At 37.6% G+C, this 13,268-nt stretch overlaps 1 protein-coding gene across 1 annotated transcript; it reads right to left on the reverse strand.

Annotated features, from left to right (window-relative positions):
• Positions 1-754: 754 nt before the first annotated feature.
• Positions 755-13,132, reverse strand: EV154DRAFT_598797 (uncharacterized protein; the record flags this gene model as incomplete). The annotated part of the gene is made up of 13 exons (XM_051607072.1): positions 13,010-13,132; positions 12,641-12,952; positions 10,948-10,956; positions 10,626-10,883; positions 10,138-10,568; positions 7,507-10,069; positions 6,394-7,446; positions 5,432-5,440; positions 5,110-5,367; positions 4,622-5,052; positions 4,001-4,553; positions 1,990-3,942; positions 755-1,930 (listed from the first exon to the last, which is right to left on the reverse strand). The coding sequence occupies exons 1-13, from the start codon at positions 13,052-13,054 to the stop codon at positions 755-757; spliced, it is 9,051 nt and encodes a 3,016-aa protein (XP_051462245.1). The 5' UTR covers positions 13,055-13,132.
• Between the last annotated feature and the right edge of the window lie 136 nt (positions 13,133-13,268).

Below are 13,268 nucleotides of genomic sequence, written 5' to 3' on the forward strand. Positions count from 1 at the left end.
AAGACCAATTGTTTACGTCCTTTTGTTTTCTTTTTGATCCACAGCACTATATTGTAAAATATGGCTCGGATAGCGATACATCCTTTACTACTTAGGCAGATTACCATTATTTGCATATATCTATTTTCAGTAGGTTGGACAGGGACCTTTGTTTAAATTGTAACGAAAAAGAAAGTGGGGGGACCGATAAGTTTTACTGTTATTTTTCCTTGAATTTGTCAGGTAATACAACTTGGGGATATACAAAGCAATTGTTTACATGTAGACGGTGCGAGTTGAAAAACTCGCACTTGAAGAAATTGGTGGACGTTACGTCGGACAGATCATCTTATGTTTTGCACTCTCCAGCTCAATTATTTATTGATAAAAAGAATTTGATTGAAACGAAGAAAAGCATATGTTGAGTCCTTTTATATAACACTGCTTTTAAAACTTTTGTACCAGAAATTATGCTTAATTACATATTTCTCATTGAAATTTATAGCATGTGGCTTAATCTCATTGTATTAACCACTCACAACGCAGGTGAATTAGTTTATAAGCATCAATGCCAAAATGCTGGCCGTATATACATACCACGGGGTGGTCCGAATAAATTTCAAATTTAATTGGAGTGCGCCGCAGGCGCGCTCCGACAAAATTTGTGTCACTTTTTAGTTTTTTTTTTTTCTAGAAAAAATACCCTACTTGACATCAAATCTAAACTGTACAATATTTACTATAAACATAATTTATTACAAACAGACATAGTACTTTATTTCTTTTGTCTTTTAGTTGATGTATATTTTTTTCTTGGGGTTCTCGGAGCAAGATAATCAAATCTTTGAGTTGACCAAGTACTGCTATTGCTTGATTCCAAATCAACTGCAGAAAAAACTGTCTCCGGTGTATTGATAGCAGTGTTATTATTAGCATAAGTTCTTTTGCTGCTATTAACTAACACCGTATTATCAATAGGAAACACAGCGCCATTACCAGAATTGTAACAGGGTAGTGGATTAGGCTGCATATGATTAACGTAACCAGTCTGATTAACATAACCAGTCTGATTAACATAACCAGAGAAATATTGTTCCGGATGGTAATACCTCAAAGGCGGAGGTGGATTAGACCATTGTATACTGTTTGTATTATTGTAAACTACAGTTGGTGGGGCAGTTATGGGGTAGTTATACGAATTAACAGGGGGAACAATAGACACCGAAGACACCGTTTGAGTTTCTTGGATTAATGGTTGCGCAATGTTTGATTGTAAATTATAAAAATTATCCAAAGGAACAGGATCAGGAATATTTAAAGGCTGAGATTCCGAATTAGATACCTGTACGAGTTCTCGGGCCTTTGCAACTAAGTTACTGTTCTTAATTATGCTGTTGTAATAATGGGTCCTGTCTTTGAGAATGTTACTATATTGTCTAAGGTGTTCTGGGGACTTGTAGAACACATCAACACCATTCGCAAAAGGGGACCACATTTGAGCAAACTTTATCCAGTCTTGATGTTTGCTCAGGCCCATCTTTGGATTTTGACGAATAATTTCATCAAACAATTGCATCTCCTTTTTTGTATGCACTGGGACGATAGCATACAAAGTGCATTGTAGGATTGCAAGACATTCATACTGGTTCTTGTACAGTTTAATAAGCTTGATTGGTGGCAACGAAATATCACTTTCATGATTTAGAGCGAATAAAGCCGTATCAGACTGTACATTTCCTCTCATACCAAAATCTGTTAAAGATTTAGGATCTAAAGGAACAATGCCAAACGTTTGACCAGAAGGGGCAAGGTCAGATAAATTACCAAAGGCCGTGTGGTAATTTAACAATGGTGGCAAATCCAGCTGTCTACGCAACACATTAATTGACTGGCTTAACCAAGGAGAGTAGTGACCTTTATGAACAACACCAAATCTGTTGTGAGAGCCAACCTAAAAATACAGTTAATAATAAAATTTTATGAATGAATTGAAAAACATTGTCTACTTACATCAGTATTATGGCGAAGTCGATAATCGGCTAAAGCACAATCGGTCAAATCGGGACCAGCGTTGTAACAACCGAATTTTCGAATGATGTTCATATGAACACCACCTTCAAGACTGTTTGTACCACGAGCACACCTATAGACAGGTAGTCCATGACTATCTACACGTAAAAGATAGTACAAGGGAACATCTACGGGATCTGAGACATATCCATCCTTGATCGTTTGTAGAGCCAACTTGGCTTTCTTTTGACAGTGCTTGTCGAACAACTTTGCACCTGAATTAGAGCAAATGGAATCACCGAAGAGATCGAACAGTTCAGTGACTCGAGGATGCAAAACATTAGGCGGTGGAACATAACGCCGAACACGTTTAAGAAGCCACTCGGGATTTCTCAAGAGTTCTTCTTCCCAAGTTTTATTTTGGCTTTCCAGGAATTTAACCACGAGAGATTTGTCGTTCTCATCCAGGACAAAGAGAACATCACGCAATCTTCTGACAAATTCTTTTGCCATACCATGCTTCAAATTGATAGGAATTGAATCAATTAAATGAAACAGATCCTTTAAAATTCTACTGGTAGGAGCATTGCCATCTGTATTGGTGCTATCGGTGTTAGATTCGACTGGCAAAGTGCCACCAAAAAAAGATGAATCGCCAGGTATAACAACAGATGTATTACCAGCATATTCAAAGCCGTAGTCAGGACCACCGTCGTCATCAACATCATCATCGCTGTATTCGTTGCTAGTACTTTCAACAACGACATTAATGGGTGCTGTAGTGTCAACAACAACTTCAGATTCTTCTGCAGTATCACCAGTTGGAACCTTAGCAGTGCGCAGGTACGAGGTTTCGAGAGCCACCAAAAAAGGAGTAGGACCAAAATCTTTAAGAAATTTGAACATTCCAAGTGAGTCTTTATACAATGTTGTAATTAGACCAGATGCCTTTACTGATAAAACATTAACAACAGTGATATCGTCTCTGGCTTGGATTCCATTCGAATTAAGATGCTGGAGCCTTAAATTATCATCAACAACTTGACCAAAAGCAGAGGGTACCAAGGAAAACGAGGGAAAAACGTTTACAAAAAGGCCAGGGATTGCAGTTTGTATTTCCACGTTAATGACTTGTTCGTTTTTGAGCTTTTGAAAAATAGCAAGACCCACCCATGCATCAAGAGCAGCATATTTGATATGAGACGTGGTCAAGGTGACGTTGGACCAGTGTTCACCTATTCTATCGTTTTCAGGCTTAGGTAAGGACTTAGCAAGCACGGTTTCACAAAGTTTAGCTAAACCGGCTTGAGCACTTTTCACGATACCACGACTCTTGCAAAAGTGAGCCAGATCCAGCCCACCTTTGAACTGCTTTTCAACAGAGGTAGTTTCATTGTAGTCTTTGATGTAATCTTTCATCAAATACTTCAGATCAGTCTTAACATTTTTTCCAAGTTTAATAACGAGGTCACTTTCCAAAAGAGTTATCAGCTGAGCCGGGAGGGTGCTATTCTTAAACCTGAAAAGCTGCATGATGTATACACAGTCATTATAGGCTATTTGTATAACAGCTACAGGCTTTCTTGTTGAAGCACCAACCGAAGAGACAGGACATTCTGTATCAAAACCGATGTAAATGGGTGCACCAGTGCCGTCTTCACCTATACTAACATCAGAGAGAATTGTACTGCTGATTCTGTTTATATCAGTGGACGATGATACAACATGAACAGCTATATGATCCGGTAACTCGATATCAGGCACAGGAGGAGAACAAGGGATCGGAGAAGTCACTTCAGAAGACGTACCACAAAGTAACGAAGGGATTGTCTTTTCCAAAAATGATTTATCACCCAATGGATTGTCTGTAAAGAATATCTTGGGCTTTGGATTTCCATATAAGGAACGAGACTTGTAAAATTGCTCGAAAGGTTGTACCAGGTGGGATAAAGCCTTTGTCGCTGTCAGGTACATCATACAGATTTCCTCGTATTCATTACAGACAGTGTACACAGCAGTTGAATACAGATACAGAATTCATTTTTCCAATTTTCTTAGGAAGCTTGAAAGAATGATCGCCTTTCAATATTTCTGCTGGCAACACAGCCATTTGTTTATCCATGTAGTGCTTGTAGAGCCGCATACTACTAGTATATACATAGCTGAGATAACCAGCAGACGGAAAATGACCCGCATATTTGGACTTGTCATCAAATCTTGAAAAGTCTTCCACCTTTTTATTTGACGCAAAAAAATCAATTGTTGGATTTTTTTTACGATAAAGAGCGGCATCAAGATACTGACGTTGCAATACATCATGTCGTAATGTATGCATTTCTCGTAGAAGTTTGCTGATACGAGAAGGTCCACTCGAATTTTGCAATGCAGGTCTTATAAAATTGAAAAGCTTGACCGATAAGCCTAATCTATGAGTCAAGACAGCAGGAAACTCGTGTTGAAGGAAAACATTAAGCTGCTTTATGATTCCCTTATTATATCCTTTGAATGAATGTTTACTAACTCTATTGCTGCACCGATAGTTGCAAGTCATCAAGTAGAAACAGCTACACATAGTTAAAAGAACGTCAGCATTTGTGAACTAACTAGTTTATATCTACGATAAGATACTTACTCATCAAAGTCAATAATCCTACGGGCCTTGGGATCTTTGGTATAACCATCAGCACTTAAATTATCATTACACTTTGGGCATTTAAGGCTCGAAAGTGCAAGAAGATGTGGAAGCCAAATGCATACTCTGGGTTTATACAGCTCTTCAGGCGATAGCTGTTTTCTCAAAGCAAATGATGGTAACTTGGACTCATACCAAAGAGTCCCTTCCTTGTAACATTTAGGCCATTCGCCTCGTTTTCGTGTCAGTTCGGTCTGGATTTCACCCAAGTACCTGTCAATGAAACTGCCTTTGTCAACATCTTCAGCTTCCTCAGGCTCATCAACAGATACATTAGGATCATCAGATAGATTGACGCTATCGTCATCATCGTTATCCGGATCACCATTATCCAAAAAATCATCCATGGCTCTTTCATTCGATAAGAAATCCTAGTGCTAAAGTTAGTAAGGCTCAACAAAGCAAATAATGATATAAGGTTTACATACCTCAAGGACTGTTAATTGGTCAGCAGCATTACTATTGCGCTGGTGTGGTTCATCTGTGACGGACGAGAGAGAGATATCAACCGAAATTTCCTTTTCCGTGTCCTCTTCAGTAACAGCAGAATTAGGAGCTCTAATACTGTTTGAGAAAAAACTTAAACGAGACTGAGAGCTATCAGAAACCTTATTTTGCTTATTTTTACTGCCTTTAGGACGTCCACGACCAACTCCAGTGGACTGAGTCATACGTGGTTGTTGAAGCTATTATAAAGACCGTTTTAGTAAAAGATACCAAATACACTGTTATATATATTAAGATACTTACATGTATGGGCTAAAACGGAAAAAAAAATGAAAAGGTGTTTCTAGAAAAGCTTGCTTACTTCAGCATCCTATTTATACTTTTTGACATTGGAAGATTGTCTGAAACTGAAAAAAAAAAAAAAAAAATAGAAAAAAAAAGAAAATCCTTCAGGTACCAATTATTTTTTACTTTCCTTTTTTATTACTTCTCTTTTAAATAAACAGTATTTGATTGCTGGTCTAGTAAACATGTAGTCCTATGTTGGGCTTATGAGTTATTGTTCTTATCACTACGTTTAATCTAAAAAACATATCAATTTAGATGTATTACTTCTGGACCTGCTAAATGGTCGGAGAGCATCCAAAGTTTTTTTTTATAAAAGATGAAGTTCATAGTTTAATAATTTTCTATAAAAATGAACAATAGAGTGCTTTGTGCCATGTGAAATGACAGTTTATACGCAGAGCACTATCGAAAAAAAAAAAGTAAAGTGCAGCGGATATCCAATAAGCTGTTTAGAAAGGAAATAAATTGACGGATATGGTAAGAAATTGACCGATATGGTAAAAAATTGGGAAAAATTCAAGTTCAATTGTAATATCTTCTGCTTATTTTTTTATTCCTTTAAAGCGGAGCTACCCACGTTATGTTCAAACCGCCAAAAAAGGCCGTATATACATACCACGGGGTGGTCCGAATAAATTTCAAATTTAATTGGAGTGCGCCGCAGGCGCGCTCCGACAAAATTTGTGTCACTTTTTAGTTTTTTTTTTTTCTAGAAAAAATACCCTACTTGACATCAAATCTAAACTGTACAATATTTACTATAAACATAATTTATTACAAACAGACATAGTACTTTATTTCTTTTGTCTTTTAGTTGATGTATATTTTTTTCTTGGGGTTCTCGGAGCAAGATAATCAAATCTTTGAGTTGACCAAGTACTGCTATTGCTTGATTCCAAATCAACTGCAGAAAAAACTGTCTCCGGTGTATTGATAGCAGTGTTATTATTAGCATAAGTTCTTTTGCTGCTATTAACTAACACCGTATTATCAATAGGAAACACAGCGCCATTACCAGAATTGTAACAGGGTAGTGGATTAGGCTGCATATGATTAACGTAACCAGTCTGATTAACATAACCAGTCTGATTAACATAACCAGAGAAATATTGTTCCGGATGGTAATACCTCAAAGGCGGAGGTGGATTAGACCATTGTATACTGTTTGTATTATTGTAAACTACAGTTGGTGGGGCAGTTATGGGGTAGTTATACGAATTAACAGGGGGAACAATAGACACCGAAGACACCGTTTGAGTTTCTTGGATTAATGGTTGCGCAATGTTTGATTGTAAATTATAAAAATTATCCAAAGGAACAGGATCAGGAATATTTAAAGGCTGAGATTCCGAATTAGATACCTGTACGAGTTCTCGGGCCTTTGCAACTAAGTTACTGTTCTTAATTATGCTGTTGTAATAATGGGTCCTGTCTTTGAGAATGTTACTATATTGTCTAAGGTGTTCTGGGGACTTGTAGAACACATCAACACCATTCGCAAAAGGGGACCACATTTGAGCAAACTTTATCCAGTCTTGATGTTTGCTCAGGCCCATCTTTGGATTTTGACGAATAATTTCATCAAACAATTGCATCTCCTTTTTTGTATGCACTGGGACGATAGCATACAAAGTGCATTGTAGGATTGCAAGACATTCATACTGGTTCTTGTACAGTTTAATAAGCTTGATTGGTGGCAACGAAATATCACTTTCATGATTTAGAGCGAATAAAGCCGTATCAGACTGTACATTTCCTCTCATACCAAAATCTGTTAAAGATTTAGGATCTAAAGGAACAATGCCAAACGTTTGACCAGAAGGGGCAAGGTCAGATAAATTACCAAAGGCCGTGTGGTAATTTAACAATGGTGGCAAATCCAGCTGTCTACGCAACACATTAATTGACTGGCTTAACCAAGGAGAGTAGTGACCTTTATGAACAACACCAAATCTGTTGTGAGAGCCAACCTAAAAATACAGTTAATAATAAAATTTTTATGAATGAATTGAAAAACATTGTCTACTTACATCAGTATTATGGCGAAGTCGATAATCGGCTAAAGCACAATCGGTCAAATCGGGACCAGCGTTGTAACAACCGAATTTTCGAATGATGTTCATATGAACACCACCTTCAAGACTGTTTGTACCACGAGCACACCTATAGACAGGTAGTCCATGACTATCTACACGTAAAAGATAGTACAAGGGAACATCTACGGGATCTGAGACATATCCATCCTTGATCGTTTGTAGAGCCAACTTGGCTTTCTTTTGACAGTGCTTGTCGAACAACTTTGCACCTGAATTAGAGCAAATGGAATCACCGAAGAGATCGAACAGTTCAGTGACTCGAGGATGCAAAACATTAGGCGGTGGAACATAACGCCGAACACGTTTAAGAAGCCACTCGGGATTTCTCAAGAGTTCTTCTTCCCAAGTTTTATTTTGGCTTTCCAGGAATTTAACCACGAGAGATTTGTCGTTCTCATCCAGGACAAAGAGAACATCACGCAATCTTCTGACAAATTCTTTTGCCATACCATGCTTCAAATTGATAGGAATTGAATCAATTAAATGAAACAGATCCTTTAAAATTCTACTGGTAGGAGCATTGCCATCTGTATTGGTGCTATCGGTGTTAGATTCGACTGGCAAAGTGCCACCAAAAAAAGATGAATCGCCAGGTATAACAACAGATGTATTACCAGCATATTCAAAGCCGTAGTCAGGACCACCGTCGTCATCAACATCATCATCGCTGTATTCGTTGCTAGTACTTTCAACAACGACATTAATGGGTGCTGTAGTGTCAACAACAACTTCAGATTCTTCTGCAGTATCACCAGTTGGAACCTTAGCAGTGCGCAGGTACGAGGTTTCGAGAGCCACCAAAAAAGGAGTAGGACCAAAATCTTTAAGAAATTTGAACATTCCAAGTGAGTCTTTATACAATGTTGTAATTAGACCAGATGCCTTTACTGATAAAACATTAACAACAGTGATATCGTCTCTGGCTTGGATTCCATTCGAATTAAGATGCTGGAGCCTTAAATTATCATCAACAACTTGACCAAAAGCAGAGGGTACCAAGGAAAACGAGGGAAAAACGTTTACAAAAAGGCCAGGGATTGCAGTTTGTATTTCCACGTTAATGACTTGTTCGTTTTTGAGCTTTTGAAAAATAGCAAGACCCACCCATGCATCAAGAGCAGCATATTTGATATGAGACGTGGTCAAGGTGACGTTGGACCAGTGTTCACCTATTCTATCGTTTTCAGGCTTAGGTAAGGACTTAGCAAGCACGGTTTCACAAAGTTTAGCTAAACCGGCTTGAGCACTTTTCACGATACCACGACTCTTGCAAAAGTGAGCCAGATCCAGCCCACCTTTGAACTGCTTTTCAACAGAGGTAGTTTCATTGTAGTCTTTGATGTAATCTTTCATCAAATACTTCAGATCAGTCTTAACATTTTTTCCAAGTTTAATAACGAGGTCACTTTCCAAAAGAGTTATCAGCTGAGCCGGGAGGGTGCTATTCTTAAACCTGAAAAGCTGCATGATGTATACACAGTCATTATAGGCTATTTGTATAACAGCTACAGGCTTTCTTGTTGAAGCACCAACCGAAGAGACAGGCCATTCTGTATCAAAACCGATGTAAATGGGTGCACCAGTGCCGTCTTCACCTATACTAACATCAGAGAGAATTGTACTGCTGATTCTGTTTATATCAGTGGACGATGATACAACATGAACAGCTATATGATCCGGTAACTCGATATCAGGCACAGGAGGAGAACAAGGGATCGGAGAAGTCACTTCAGAAGACGTACCACAAAGTAACGAAGGGATTGTCTTTTCCAAAAATGATTTATCACCCAATGGATTGTCTGTAAAGAATATCTTGGGCTTTGGATTTCCATATAAGGAACGAGACTTGTAAAATTGCTCGAAAGGTTGTACCAGGTGGGATAAAGCCTTTGTCGCTGTCAGGTACATCATACAGATTTCCTCGTATTCATTACAGACAGTGTACACAGCATTGAATACAGATACAGAATTCATTTTTCCAATTTTCTTAGGAAGCTTGAAAGAATGATCGCCTTTCAATATTTCTGCTGGCAACACAGCCATTTGTTTATCCATGTAGTGCTTGTAGAGCCGCATACTACTAGTATATACATAGCTGAGATAACCAGCAGACGGAAAATGACCCGCATATTTGGACTTGTCATCAAATCTTGAAAAGTCTTCCACCTTTTTATTTGACGCAAAAAAATCAATTGTTGGATTTTTTTTACGATAAAGAGCGGCATCAAGATACTGACGTTGCAATACATCATGTCGTAATGTATGCATTTCTCGTAGAAGTTTGCTGATACGAGAAGGTCCACTCGAATTTTGCAATGCAGGTCTTATAAAATTGAAAAGCTTGACCGATAAGCCTAATCTATGAGTCAAGACAGCAGGAAACTCGTGTTGAAGGAAAACATTAAGCTGCTTTATGATTCCCTTATTATATCCTTTGAATGAATGTTTACTAACTCTATTGCTGCACCGATAGTTGCAAGTCATCAAGTAGAAACAGCTACACATAGTTAAAATAACGTCAGCATTTGTGAACTAACTAGTTTATATCTACGATAAGATACTTACTCATCAAAGTCAATAATCCTACGGGCCTTGGGATCTTTGGTATAACCATCAGCACTTAAATCCTCATTACACTTTGGGCATTTAAGGCTCGAAAGTGCAAGAAGATGTGGAAGCCAAATGCATACTCTGGGTTTATACAGCTCTTCAGGCGATAGCTGTTTTCTCAAAGCAAATGATGGTAACTTGGACTCATACCAAAGAGTCCCTTCCTTGTAACATTTAGGCCATTCGCCTCGTTTTCGTGTCAGTTCGGTCTGGATTTCACCCAAGTACCTGTCAATGAAACTGCCTTTGTCAACATCTTCAGCTTCCTCAGGCTCATCAACAGATACATTAGGATCATCAGATAGGTTGACGCTATCGTCATCATCGTTATCCGGATCACCATTATCCAAAAAATCATCCATGGCTCTTTCATTCGATAAGAAATCCTAGTGCTAAAGTTAGTAAGGCTCAACAAAGCAAATAATGATATAAGGTTTACATACCTCAAGGACTGTTAATTGGTCAGCAGCATTACTATTGCGCTGTTGTGGTTCATCTGTGACGGACGAGAGAGAGATATCAACCGAAATTTCCTTTTCCGTGTCCTCTTCAGTAACAGCAGAATTAGGAGCTCTAATACTGTTTGAGAAAAAACTTAAACGAGACTGAGAGCTATCAGAAACCTTATTTTGCTTATTTTTACTGCCTTTAGGACGTCCACGACCAACTCCAGTGGACTGAGTCATACGTGGTTGTTGAAGCTATTATAAAGACCGTTTTAGTAAAAGATACCAAATACACTGTTATATATATTAAGATACTTACATGTATGGGCTAAAACGGAAAAAAAAAATGAAAAGGTGTTTCTAGAAAAGCTTGCTTACTTCAGCATCCTATTTATACTTTTTGACATTGGAAGATTGTCTGAAACTGAAAAAAAAAAAAAAAAATAGAAAAAAAAAGAAAATCCTTCAGGTACCAATTATTTTTTACTTTCCTTTTTTATTACTTCTCTTTTTAATAAACAGTATTTGATTGCTGGTCTAGTAAACATGTAGTCCTATGTTGGGCTTATGAGTTATTGTTCTTATCACTACGTTTAATCTAAAAAACATATCAATTTAGATGTATTACTTCTGGACCTGCTAAATGGTCGGAGAGCATCCAAAGTTTTTTTTTATAAAAGATGAAGTTCATAGTTTAATAATTTTCTATAAAAATGAACAATAGAGTGCTTTGTGCCATGTGAAATGACAGTTTATACGCAGAGCACTATCGAAAAAAAAAAAGTAAAGTGCAGCGGATATCCAATAAGCTGTTTAGAAAGGAAATAAATTGACGGATATGGTAAGAAATTGACCGATATGGTAAAAAATTGGGAAAAATTCAAGTTCAATTGTAATATCTTCTGCTTATTTTTTTATTCCTTTAAAGCGGAGCTACCCACGTTATGTTCAAACCGCCAAAAAATGCTCAACTAACGAACTTTAAACGGCGCTTGTATTTTCTGGCATTGTGACACTCAGTTTCCAATTGTTTGTTTTGCCAGTGTTGACAAGAAAGTATGGCTTGATCAAACAATTCCAAATTGGCTTCTTTACTCTGGTATTTTTAACGTGTCACAAGGTGTTATTTGAAGCTTATACGTTATATTCGGCTTCCATGATCAGGTTGATACAATATGTTGAGTCTGGGTCGGTTTATTAATCTCGACCAGACCATCAAAATGATTTGTCCTACCATTTCGTTTACGGGATGTACAACTCTTGTCAACAATGCTTATTCACACGTTGAGTCACTGGGTGCCGTAAGTAGATTTCTAAATTGTTGGTTGAATAGAGTTTTTTACACACACACACACACACGCATAAACACATATAAACTGAGATGTCTTTTTCTTTGTATTTATAAAAGGCTGTGCAAGTGCAATGCTCTTTGTCCGGCTATTTGCGGTTCAGTCTGGTCAGCGTAAGCATAAAAATATGAATGATAAGGTTTTTAAAGTAACCCATTTCTATTATTAGCTCTGTATCATCGACTTGGATTCGCGTTAATATCACGTTTATAATTTTATCGGCCATTGGCTTAGTTACTAATTTTTTCAGTAAGTATTAACCCGGATGACTATGAAACAGCACATGCTAGAGAAGAGATTGTGGGTATTCAACAAGAGTTATTCTCAGATTGTACATAATATTAAAATGATACTACATTATGAAAAAGTTGAAAGGTTTTTCTTTCTTCACAAAAAAAAAGAACGGATTCTAATTGTTTATTATGTAACATGTGTGTGTGTATAATGGTAGGGGGGATACCTAGATAGGTAATACCTATATGAAAGGAGTTAAAATAATAGTGTGTATATGATAATGTATAATAAGGTTCAAGTGCCTCCCTGCAGCTCGTTGTGGCTAAAACATTTGTTTGTTGATCTTGTTAAGAAAGTCAAAACAAAGATTTACTGAGTTTATCTCGCCAAAGTACGGGGATTATTAAAAGTGGGTTTGCAGACGAAAACTTTCTTGGGTTCAGCTGCCTTGATGCATGCCTTGCATTTCTTCTTTTCGTTACAGTTCACACACACATGAGGTTTTTTCTTGGGAGGTTCCGGAGCTGCCGGAGGGGGAGGGACCATGACATAATAGCTAGGATGTACTTGTTGGTGAAACATAGGAGGCTGATACATGATAGGAGGAGGTTGGTAGCAAGGTTGGTAATATGGTTGATAAGCATTATAGTAATAGTAAGTCTGAGGTGGAGGTGGAGCGGGAGCGGGAGGAGGAGGAGGAGGAGGAGATTCAGGTTCTTTTCCGGGTTTGGGTTTGTTCCACTAATAAAAAGAAAAATGTTAATGTCTGGTTCAATTAAGTGGTTTTGAAATACTTACGCTCATGAGTTTAAAGCCCATCGGATCTCTAGCAAAGTCTGTCATTGTTAATTGAAAAATATAGAAGAGAAAGATAATAAAAAAAAAAAAAAAGGTACGGAATTTGTCTCCTTTTATATGCCATCTTGTGTTGCCTGAAAAAAAAAAGAGGCTCTTGCGTTGTGTTACAAGGTGTTTTCTAATTTCGCCTTGTCAATGAGCATTTTTGCTTATTGTAAATGATCAGATGACGCAAGTGTACTACACAAGGTCACTCCAA

This window comes from Mucor mucedo (assembly GCF_025094135.1).
Source record: "Mucor mucedo strain NRRL 3635 chromosome Unknown EV154scaffold_8, whole genome shotgun sequence".
Taxonomy (NCBI): Eukaryota; Fungi; Mucoromycota; class Mucoromycetes; order Mucorales; family Mucoraceae; genus Mucor; species Mucor mucedo.